Below are 12,382 nucleotides of genomic sequence, written 5' to 3'. Positions count from 1 at the left end.
ATCCTCAAGGCAGCCCTGCCCAATTTGATTTGTCCAATTAATATGATAGTTAAAATCCCCCATAATTATAGATGTTCCCTTATTAGAAGCCTCAACTATTTCCTGATTGATACTCCATCCAACAGAGTTGCAACTGTTCGGAGGCCTATAGACTACGCCCACTAGTGTTTTTTTCCCCTTATTATTCCTTATCTCCACCCAAACTGTTTCATTATCCTGATCTTTTGACCCAATATCATTTCTCTGTATTACAGTGATTCCTTCCTTTATTAACATAGCCACCCCACCTCCCCTTCCTTCCTGCCTGTCCTTCCTGATCGTTAAATAACCTGGTATGTTTAATTCCCAGGCATTGTCACCCTGCAGCCATGTTCCTGTAATGGCCACAAGATCATACCCATATGTAATTATTTGTGCCATTAACTCATCTATTTTGTTACGAATGCTACGTGCATTCAGATAGAGAACTTTCAAATATGTTTTGTGACACTTAGTTCCTGCTTTTGCCCTTTTTATTACTTTACCTTTTACTCCATACCTTCAGCCCCTTCCTGACACGCTCTGGTTTTTAATTTCCCCACTGCTACCTAAGTCTATGACCTTCTCTGTTGTCATTTTTATTATTTGCTCTCTAGGAACCTCCCCCCCACTAGTTAGTTTAAAGCCCTCTCTACAGCCCTAGTTATATGATCCGCCAGGACTCTAGTCCCAGCACTGGCCAAGTGAAGCCCATCCCAACGGAACAGCTCCCTCCTGCCCCAGTACTGGTGCCAGTGTCCCAGGAACCAAAACCCATTTCTCCCACACCAGTCTTTGAGCCACGCATTTAGCTCTCTAATTTTATTTGTCCTAGCCAAATTTGCTCGTGGCTCAGGTAATAATCCAGAGATTATTACCCTTGAGGTTCTGTTTTTTAATTTGACCCCTAGCTGCTCATACTCCTTTAACAGAACCGGCTTCCTAGTCCTATCTACGTCATTTGTACCAACATGGACCACGGCAACTGGATCCACCCCCTCCCAGTGCAAGTTTCTTTCCAGCCCAGAGGAGATGTCCTTAACCCTGGCACCGGGTAGGCAACACAGCCTTCGGGACTCTCGCTCTCGGCTGCAGAGAACTCTATCTATCCCCCTAATAATACTATCCCCTACCACTACAACATTTCTATTTACTCCCCCCTCTTGAATGGCCCCCCATTCCACGGTGCTGTGGCGAGGTTGCTCATCCTCCCTGCAGTCCCTGCTCCTGTCCCCACAGGGAGTAAGAACCTCAAACCTGTTGGTCAAGAGCAAGGGCTGCGGCTCCTCCAGCTCTACCTCCTGGATCCTCGTACCTGCCTCACTCGTAGTCACACCGTCCTGTCCCTGACCATGGGCTACATCTGAATTACTTAACTTCATAGGTGTGACCACCTCCTGATACACAGAGTCCAGGTACTTCTCCCCTCCCTGATGTGTCGCAGTGTCTGAAGCTCAGACTCCAGCTCATGAACACGGAGCTGGAGTTCCTGTAGCAGCAGACACTTGTCACAGATGTAATCACCGTGAGCCTCAATGGGGTTCACCGGCTCCCACATCTCGCAACAGTAACACATCACCTGCTCCATTCTATGTAATTAATTAAAATTTTTATTGTTAGTTATGGACACCCTCTGCCCGATTTTAGATGCTAGTATCCCCTTTAATTAATTGGATTTAAATTAAATCAATCCCTCTAGTTACACCAGTTCAAGGGTTTACCAACAGTCACTCTGCACCAGAAAGGCCTTATTAACTACAACCCACAGAGTTAAAGTTTGAAAAGAGCACCTAACACCCCACTTACCCAACTCACACTTACCCAAACTCACAGCACTCTCTGCTGACTTGCACTCAGTGGTTGCTCGCACTAGCACTGGTCTTTTTATACTGTTTGTTTGTTTACAGCCAAATGAGTCATCCCTGCTGATTGGTTAGAAAGGCTGCATCCATATGTGTATGGCTTGTGAGAGGCTGCATCCATATGTGTATGGCTGAAAATTTAACTTGGTAACTGACCATAAGCCATTACAAGTGAAGTCCCATTTGCGAAATGACACACGCCACAACTGCAACAGTTGCCATCAGAATTTTTATTTACAATAACCAACTGATGGCATTTTAAAAATAAACACAACATTTCACCCAAGTGACTACCCTTGTGACTATTTGTGCAGTATCTTTCTCTTACGCGTGCTCCTACGTGATGCTTCCCCTGTGGCTTCAGCAGATGTGGAGGCCCCTTGCTCACTTTATTGCTGCTCCTGTCTCGATACCTTTGGCGGGCATCCTCTGGGGTTGCGAACCTGTGCGGGCTCGGCAACAGTCTGCTGCTCCTGCAGCTGTGCAGGGGTTGAGACGCTGATCTCAGTTGGGTGGGGACTCTGGTGGGGCTCTGACCGGGGACTTGGCAGAGGCATGGAAGTGTGAGCGCTTGGAGAGGAGCCTCCACTTCCTTGTTCTCTGCCACCAACATCCCTCTCATGGGTCAGGTCCACCTCAGCGCTTGCAAGTGGCTTGAGAGTACCTTGCTGCACATCAGGAGGGCCATTTAGACCTGTATCTGCACTGGCAGTCCTACTCAGAAGGACTTCCATGAAGGTCTGGTTTCTCTGTTCAATAGCTGACCATCGCTCCTCCAGAGATGTCAGTCTATTCTGAACACTCACCATGTTTTCTACACTCTGGCTACTTAGCTCCTCCATGGCCATAGCCATCCTCTCGTCTACTGTAGCCATCCTTTCCACGGAGGTTGCCATCCTTTCCGTGGTGCTGCGTTCATGCACCAATGACTCCACAAAGGCTCTGCTCATGTTCGAGATGGACTCCTCCATTCACTCCACACTCACAGCGACCCTGGAGACAAAACCTGCCAGAGACTCCTGTACCTGTTCCTGGAGTTCCAGCACTGCTGTTCTTCTGGATGGACCCAGAGGCAAAGGGTCGACATGCAGCTGAGCCGAGCTGGGAGAGTCCTGCGCCCTCCAACTAGGACTCTCCAATGCTGTCCCTGTCTCCACAATCTGCTGATGCTCACTTGTGAGCTGTGATACACCAGGTGACAACACTACTCTATCTTGCGATGGTCCCACTGAGGTGTGAGTATCTGCGCTGGTGCTGGGTTGGCTGAATTCTGCTGATGCTGCGCCCTCAGAGGTTGCAGCTTCCTCTGAGGAGTCTGGAGGCTCAGGCTATTCCACCTGGCTAGTGGGGATGGGTGCTTGCGATGGTCCTGTGGGGGAGTAAAGGAAAGAGTCAGAGATGTGATGCCAAGGTTACATGCACATTGCATATTGCAGATGATCATAAGTGCATCTGTTAGAGCTTCAGAATCATTATCAGCGACTCATGCAATGTCAATGAAAGAGATGAAAAACTATTCTGTCACCAGCTTTCTCTGATGCACCCGTCTGTCCGTCCCCCACTTGCGCATCGTCCTCGAGTCCCACGATCTCCAGGACCGCCTCCTCCCAAGGGGTGAGGTGGGCTACTGAGGGTGGCTCTCCTCCTGTCCTCATTCTTTCCCTCTTATTGTGAGCGCTCTTTTCCTGCAATGAGGGAGACAAGTGGAGTTTGAGTGAGAATGAAGGAGTGAGTGTAGAGAATCCATATCATTGATGGTTAGAAGGAGACAAAGATGGAGTGAGTTGGCAAGACCAAGGGCCCTCCCTGTGTGTTGTCAGTTGTTTTCATAGCATCACAGTGATAGGGAGTGTGAGGGCTGCATAGTCGAATTGTTAGGTGAATGTGAGCATAGAGAGAGAGGGAATGGGTAAGGGTGCAGGGATGTCAGTGTCAAGTGGGATGTGGAGGAAGCGGTTGCTAAAGCTGAGTGCTGGTGAGGAGAGGCAATGGGGATCAGATTGAGGGTGATGGCAAAGTCATACTCACTTTTCCAGTGCGCAGAAGGTCATGAAACCTCTTCCTGCACTGAAGCCAGGTTCTGCAAATCATCGACAACGAGGTGGCCACCTGGATCTGCACAGCCTTCGTCTGCCGGGGAGGCTTCTTCCTCCCTGAAGAAGGGAAGAGCACCTCCTTACTAGCTCTTGCTTCCTCCACCAAAGCTTGCAGGGTGACGTCATCAAATCTGGGAGCAGACTTAGGTCTCCCGCTGCTCATTGTGCCTCCAGGTCCCTCTCACTGCAAAGGCCAAAAGGTTGGCAGTCTGCAGAAGAAGCAAGGCTTGCAGACCTTAAATGCAGCAGCAATGATGACATCATTGGAGGTGAGTTTCAGACTGAAAAAACTAATTGGGCCATGGGTTCCCACACGCTGGAACTCAATTGCCCAATTATGTGAAAATCGCATCAATCTCCCACATCGATTTGGAATCGGGTGGATAACACGAAAAGCGGATGACACGACCCCAGCCTGCCCCAATGACAAACTCCAGCCCATTAACTCTGTTTCTCTCTCCACGGATGCTGCCTGGCCTGCTTAGTATTTCCAGCATTTTCTGTCGTTATTTCAATATATAGTGATTAGGAGTTGAATACTGGCTGATTTTCCCACTCTTTAGTCCAGCCTGTGGGTGCGGAGGGCAACTGCAGTGCCCCTGTTGCTGGCCTGGCTGAAGCTAGCTAAATTAGCATGAACTGGGTGTGAATGTTTTGGTCTTTCAGGAGGATGGTGGGCGTGGGGGTGGGGGGTGGGGGGGAGAAGGATGGGGTGGCTTTTACTCGCTAGGATGGTCGAGGAAGCTGTCATTTTAAAGGTGGTTTCTGGTATACCAGAAACGCTGTCTACGGAGGTCACGGTCCATCATCAAAGACTCTACCCACCCCAGCCACAGTCTGTTCGCCCTCCTGCCATCTGGGAGACACTACAGATGCATTCGCACCTGTACGACCAGATTTAGGAACAGCTTCTTTCCCAGGGCTGTCATCCTACTGAACTCCACAAATAAACTCTAAAGCCTGCACATCTGCCAATGCACTTTATTATAGTTATATTTATGTTAATATACTACAAGCCAAATGTATGTTGAATGTTTAAATGTCTTAATCCAAATGTACACTCTCAGGAGCCGCAAGCCTACATTTCGTTGTACTGCACTTGTGCACTAACAATGACAATAAAAGTTGATTTGATTTGATTTTGATTTGATTTGGAACATTGTCAGCACAAGTATAAACATAAGTGAGGAATGAGTCGTGGGTATAAATTTTCAATTTGTGGAAAAATCAGCCAGTATTCCCACCATTTGTGGAACGAGGTATAAATGTCAGGGGTTGGTCTTGATGTCGTAGCTCAATATTCGGTTTTGATATTGGGCATACTTTATCGTCTAATCACTACAAGATAGCCGGATTTGTTAGCCTTGGATCCTGATGCGTGTTGGGAGTGTGAGGCAAATGCAGCATCTGGTTCGGAGATGGAATTCTTTAAGATCTCGATAAATAATTAACACTAAGGCGATGAAAAGCTGGCATGGAAACGTGGGAACTGGGAAAGGGAATCTAGATTAAAAATCGGGACCTTGGTGCAATTGATTTGTGCAGAATTTCTGATGAGTCACGGGAATGTGAAATTTCAATGCACAGGGAACCAACAAAAACATAACCCTGCGGAGTGCAGAGAAATCACTGGCCCAAAGCACCAGCCAAGTCAGTTTGAATATTTTTTTAAAAGTTGGTGTTGGCTTACATTAGAACATAAGAACATAAGAAATAGGAGCAGGAGTCGGCCACTTGGCCCCTCGAGCCTGCTCTGCCATTTAATGAGATCATGGCTGATCTGATCTTGGGCTCAGCTCCATTTCCCTGCCCGCTCCCCATAACCCATCACTCATTTATTGTTCAAAAATCTGTCTATCTCCATCTTAAATATATTCAATGACCCAGCCTCCAAGGCTCTCTGGGGCAGAGAATTCCACAGATTTACGACCCTCTGAGAGAAGAAATTCCTCCTCATCTCAGTTATAAATGGACGACCCCTTATTCTGAACTCATGACTCATGAGCCATTGAATGACAACTTTCTGTTGTCGCATTTGGTAAGGTCGCTTTCAAGTTGATTGGCCAGAATTTCCTGGGGGCGTGTGCGCTATTGCAAAGGTGCATCCTAGGCGTAGCGACCCTTGAATGGTGCAGAGGAAAGAGGAAATTTTGGGGTAAGTGACTTGCGCCATTACTTAAGCCACGCCGTCATTTCCAGGGACTTTTGCGCCGCTCCACCGTTCTGCTGAAAACAGTTAATTATCATAGCTCTGCCCCCTGATTGAAATCGATGGCGGTTGCCAATTTCCTGGATTAATGCCAGTTTTCACGGTGCTGCCACTGAGACTGAAAATTAATGGCACTGGGTAACCCGGGAGTGGCACGGTTACCGATTGAAACGAGGATTCAGGTGAAAATACTCGGAGCCAAGAAAAGCCAATTTCGCGCGGCATTAAATTCAGAAAGACCGGGAACTCGGGCTGCCCGTGCTGGAATGAATCAGCCCGTGAACGCTCACTGTTGGATCTGGATTGCTGCTGTGGCATCGACGTCTCATAGCAAACGGATGGCAATGGCTCCTGATGACATGGTGTGTATAGCTAGCTGGCTGAATGCTGCGCATATTAAACTGCAGTAAAATCTCTGGGAGGAAAAATTGAGCCGCGCCCCCTTTGGGGCACTAACTTCGTCGGGGCGCTACGTTTAGCGCCCCGAAAAATGAGAACCCCGTGGCCCAAATTCATCGGTAGGGCCCCAAGAGGGAAACGGGGTGCTACTGGAAGCGCCCTGCCTCCCTCTTGGGGTGCTGCGAGGGACTATCGTGGCGCTATGTGCTGCTGTACTGCAGGCCTTCCTCCCCTTATTAAAGGGGAGGGGCCTAGCACAGCGCACCCGGGGCCCAGTTGGGCCACCAGGGATCAGAGTGCTGGCAAAAGAGCCCAGCACTCAAGAGAAGTGCCGGGCTTACGGAGCGCAGCCGGCACTCTGTGGGGGGGCTGGTCAGGAGGCCGGTGAACGGCAGAGGGGGCAGGTGCTGGCAGGCGGCCAGGAACAAAAATGGCCACCTGGCACCATCCCTTTAGTTAGTGCCGCCCCGGCCGCAGGTAGGGACCCCTGACCCCGTCGGACATAGCGTCCGGTGGTAAGTCAGAGGGTGCTACCGAAGATCGTGGCCAGGGCATGAGCGGGGCGCTACACACGGCAAGGACGTCATCGCCGGCAGCGCAGCGCTGTGGGGCGCTAATGGTTACTGCTGCCGCTAACCTCCCGCTGAATTTTGCGGGAGGTGTTGGCGGCACCGCGCCCGGGCGCTAGTTGCTTTGCGCCCCGTTAGCGCCCTCTTAGGGCACTAATGGGAGGTGCAAAGCAACCAAATTTTTAGGCCCATATGGATTCTTGAACGGGGATTTCGAAGTTTAGGTTTTACAGTTTAAATGTTCGCCAAATCAACATGCTTTGCTGAATATAGTCCATTTGCACTCCACGTTCTGTAAGGACAGTAGCAAACAAATGAGATGAACCAGGCCGCTCCTTTCAACTTATCCCGATTAAATCATAATGAGAAACAACAGGCTCAACTGAATTTAATTTGATCTCTGGTATTTAAACTTTGATCGAGATTATTTGGACATCGACAGCAGCCATTGAACAAGTCTGATTTGTTACTTGTTTCCTTAGCTTTAAGCGAGGAGGAAACCTCGGCTGTCCAGTAAAGGATTTAATTTGGGAAAACAAATAAAGTTAAAGTACCGCACATACAGTACTTAGCATAGAATGCAGTTCTAAATTGGACAGGCTGGACAGAGAGAAAGGGAGCTAAATCCAGAAGCTCTTACACAGGCACATGCATTAGACATGATAAACAGTCCAAGTCTGTGAACGGACATTGGCTTCCTCGCTTCTGATTTGTCGCTGTGCTTGCTGTGGCAATTCTAATTAGAAAACCAAGAAATTTTGGAGTGAATTAGCGAGCTCGGTGCCCAAGATGGCAAAATTTACCTCGCCGGTTTCGCTGTTGCAGGAAATTCTGGGCCAATGTGCATGAATGATCTTCAAACTAAATTCTTTTGCCCCTTCTTTATTTTAGGCCCCACTCCAGTGCAACGAGAAAATTAGAACACCAACTCTTCAACACCAAGTCGAAAGGCAGTGATTTCAACGATCAGACTCCTTTGCTGAAGGTTTCTTCTGAAGGGAATGGGTAAGTTGCGAAATGAAACGAAATGAAACTCCTTCTTGACTGCAAATGAAATGTAAAAGGCGGGCAGAGGGGATGGGAAGGAGAATCCACCAAAGGTTGAAATGCAAGAAGAAACCTTTGGCAGCTTCAAACCTTAAATACCAACAAGAAGAATGTGGGCAGTTAGCATTGTTTGTAATGTAGTAAGCATTTGCAGCTCTTATTGATTGGATTTTCGATGAAAGTTGCTTGGTAAGGTTGCCTCATTGAAGACTAAGAAATTTCATGGCGGTCCCCCTTTTGAAGCAGATGTTTATGTGACTTTTGATGATTAAGGTATTACAATACAGAGTGTATGTTTGAATTTTTAGCAGTGTACGTACAGGCGATTGACTTGTTATATTTAGAAGTTTAATATCTTTCTATAAAGAAATTATTTTGACACCAATTTAATTTCACAATTCAAAGACATTGGGCTGGATTTTGCCAGCCCTGGGGAGGTGGGTTTGGAGGCAGGACTGCCGGGAAAATGCCATCTTCCCAGAAGGCGGGTAGCCATCCCGCGCTTGGTACCCGTCTCCTTGGAAGCAGGAAGGGGATCAGTGCCACTTAACTGCCTGTTGACAGGTAGTTAACAGGCAGAAAATAGGATTATCCCCTTTTTGCCCACACAAGTGCGGGCTTCCCGAGCGCTCCGAACCCCGCCAGGGTCACCGAGGTGAGTAGTGGGTCGGAGGGGTCCAAAAGTGTGCTGTGGAGGTAAGTGATGGGTGCAAGTGTGGAGAGGTGAGTATGTGAGGTAAGTGGAAAGTCTTTGAAAAAGTGTACTTACCTTTGTTTCTTCCCGCAGGCTTCAGTCGGTGGGGATGCGGAGAGCCTCGCACCTCCGCGGTAGACATGACAGATAGCCGTTGCATTCTCCAATGCAATAACCATCTAATTTCTGCAAAAGAAAGAGGTTTGATGAGGTCTTGAATTCAAGAACTAATCAAACTACCTAGAATGTCAGTGTTTGACAGCTTCGCCGGGCAGGCTTAACAAGGCCAATCAAGGGAAAATAGCGTGGGTTTGCCAGAAGTTGATGGAGGCGAGACTGGAACCCGACAAGTGGGAGTCTTGCCTCCAAAAGCTCCCCATTGAGAAAATCCAGCCCATTGTGTTGCTTGTAACGGTTTGTATGGTGATGGTGCAAAATGGCAGCACAGGATTAGCACCAATGTTCCCTGTCATTTTTATTTGGCGCGTGGCCCATTCAATTTTTCGGGCATGCACGGTTATACCCATTGAAAAGCCGGTGAGTGGCCTGCGCTGGATTTCCAAATCGCACGGCCGCGCAGCTTAGCGGGAACGCTGATTAGCACCCATTCCTCCTCTGCATTGCGCTCATTTTTGGATGCTGTTTGGGAGCAGGCAAGAGGCAGATTGGCCCTAATATCCCTTTGAGTTGTTTTATGTACTTGGAAATATTCATCCAGCCAATGCTTCTTCATACCAGGAATGTAGTGCAGTAGTTGGATGAGGACAGCTGTGGTCAGGAGGACAGCTCGTGTTCTGGGTTTGTCTGATTAATATGATACTTAGATTAGAATTATTATAAGAACATAAGAACATAAGAAATAGGAGCAGGAGTAGGCCATTCGGCCCTTCGAGCCTGCTCTGTCATTCAATAAGATCATGGCTGATCTTCTGTTTCAACTCCATTCACCGGCCCTATCGCCATATCTCTTGATGCCTTTACTAGTCAGAAATCTATCGACTTCTGTTTTGAATATACCTAATGACTGAGCCTCCACAGCCCTCTGGGGTAGAGAATTCCAAAGATTCACCACCCTCTGTGTGAATAAATTTCTTCTCATCTCAGTCCTGAATGGCCTACCCTTTATCTTGAGGCTGTGGCCACTGGTTCTAGACTCCCCAGCCAAGGGAAACATTCTCCCAGCATCCACCCTATCAAGCCCTGTAATAATTTTGTATGCTGCAATGAGATCCTCTCTCATTCTTCTGAATTCAAGAGAAGACAGGCCTAGTTTACTCAATCTCTTCTCATACGACAGTCCTGCCATCCCAGGAATCAATCTCGTGAACCTTCATTGCACTCCTTCTATGGCAAGTATATCCTTCCTTAGGTAAAGAGACCAAAATTGTACACAGTACTCCAGGTGTGGTCTCACCAAGGCCCTATATAATTGAAGTAAAGGTGCATGTGCTTCTTGTAACATAAGCCATCAAAGAAATAAAAAGTGAGAAAAATCATTTGGCACATGTAGGGATGAGCGTCCGATTTTTTTTTTCCGGAGGTGGGGGCAGAGTGTCTTCCTTCCTTCAGCCTTTAGATGATCCAAGTTCAGATCTGGCCAGTGTTGGACCACACTAGACTGCCAGGAACATGGCCTTAGTATGAATCCTCCCACTCTACAAACCTATATGTAGCCTGGCGAAATGGAGCAGCACAGGACACAGAACTTTCTTTTTTTGGGGGTTTTTTATTCTGAATTAATAACTTGGGTTCTAGGCTTAGGATGTAGTTGTAAATACATAAAACCACATTTAATTGTATAAAATACGGAAAAGACGGAAATACGGCAAATACAAGAAAACACAGTCGATAAAATACGGCAGTGGCTTGCTGTAGAACAGAACATGAGGCAAACCACAGGTACAGTTAGTTAGTTAGCTAACACTCATTATACAAAACAAAACCAATAGTACAATACATTCTTATGTCCCGTTATCACTTGTTACATCTTACAAGAAAACACAGAATATTAAACTCATTCGCAACGTAGCCCCCAAGGACTCAACAACAATTTTAGCAAGTGTTAACACCAGCACATGGTGGGACAAGCTGCAAGCATCCCCGTGGTATCGAGTGATTTGGGAAACAATATCACTTTAAAACTATGTCTGGGCTGCACTAAATACTGTTTTAGTTGTACTTTACACAGAATAAGTTCATTTCAAAAGTCATATTCACCCCAGCTCTCTCAGAGCAAATCTCTCACGCTGGATGTAGAAAATGGAGGCTGTGAAGAAAGGGGAGGTTCCTTTGGCATCTCATGGTCCTACCCATAACCCTTTCCTCCTTGTTCAAATTACTAAAGGGGAAAATGAACCGCGCCATCTAGTGGACTTAAATATTCACTGCATTTTCCCCACTTGGCTACATTCTCCCCTGCTTTAAAGTCAACGTCCTCGGTGACTTAGCACCAGTTTTTAACTTCTTTTACAGCTTCTCGAAAAAATGCAGCACTCAGACTAGATAAAACATGAGAGAACACCTCAGGACTGAGTGAGACTGCATTACAGGCTGACTGAGGCAAATGGTACGGGTTAGGGTTTACCCCAGCATTGGCTCTTTTAGTTCTGCGAGGAGCCGGAATGGGTACCTCAACCTCAGTCCCACACTCAGAAGGATCTGAATGCTCTGGCTCAGAAACAGCCTCTGATTCCTGTACCTCTTGGGCGTTACCAACAGGATCATTGTTTACTTTTTTCTCCTGAGTTAACTCTGGATAGGTGACTTCCTCTATCACAACAAACTCAGTATCAGAGGGCTCTGGCAACGATTCTGTCAAAAGAGTGACAGGGGGTACGGTGACAGGGGACTTGGTTCTCATCCGCCTAGGCTCAGGGACAGGGGTAACACATGGCCTAAGATTAACTCTATGGACCCTTTTTAAAGGACCGCCCTCTAAAGGCTCAACTGCATGTGTAGTGCCCTGTACCTCCACCACTCTGCACACAGTAGGACCCCAAGCATCCTGAATTTTTTTCCTACCCAAAGGCCTGTGTCGTAAGTATACCAGCTGACCCACCTCAATGGTTGGACAGTACACTTTGTCTTTGTTAAGTTCAATTCTTTGAGCTGATTTCTTTTCAGTGTACTCTCTTGCCCTTGCATGTGCCTCATTCAAACGCTCTTGGTGGACAACCAACCACTCATGTTTCTTGTCTAACACTTGCTCCTGACCTAATAAAGCATCTACAGGAAGGTGTGGATGAACCCCGAAAAGCAGATAGTACGGTGAGTAGCCAGTCGTAGCATGGGGTGTTACATTGTCGGCATACACCAACTCAGATAAGTGCTCAGGCCAGCGGCGTTTCTTTTCTGGAGGCAGTGTACGCAAAAGATCATGTAAAGATCTGTTGAATCTCTCACATTGAGCATTTCCTTCCGGGTGGTGTGGGGTAGTGCGGGTTTTCTTTACACCATAAAGCTTACACAGCTCGGCAATGATTTCACTC

General features: G+C 47.4%; 1 protein-coding gene across 1 annotated transcript in view; it reads left to right on the top strand.

Moving 5' to 3' along the window:
- The window catches only part of oca2 (oculocutaneous albinism II), a 707,523-nt gene that overhangs the window by 84,521 nt on the left and 610,620 nt on the right, over window positions 1-12,382 (top strand). The window contains exon 2 of the mRNA XM_085999552.1: window positions 8,057-8,158. Coding sequence (XP_085855678.1) covers window positions 8,057-8,158 — 102 coding nt within the window. The remainder of the gene's footprint in view (window positions 1-8,056; window positions 8,159-12,382) is intronic.

The sequence above is a fragment of the Somniosus microcephalus genome, chromosome 10 (genome assembly GCF_052327205.1).
Source record: "Somniosus microcephalus isolate GS21.2 chromosome 10, FLI_Smic_1.0, whole genome shotgun sequence".
Classification (NCBI taxonomy): Eukaryota; Metazoa; Chordata; class Chondrichthyes; order Squaliformes; family Somniosidae; genus Somniosus; species Somniosus microcephalus.
Note: the sequence above shows the minus strand (reverse complement) of the source record. Positions and strands in the feature narration are given on the sequence as shown.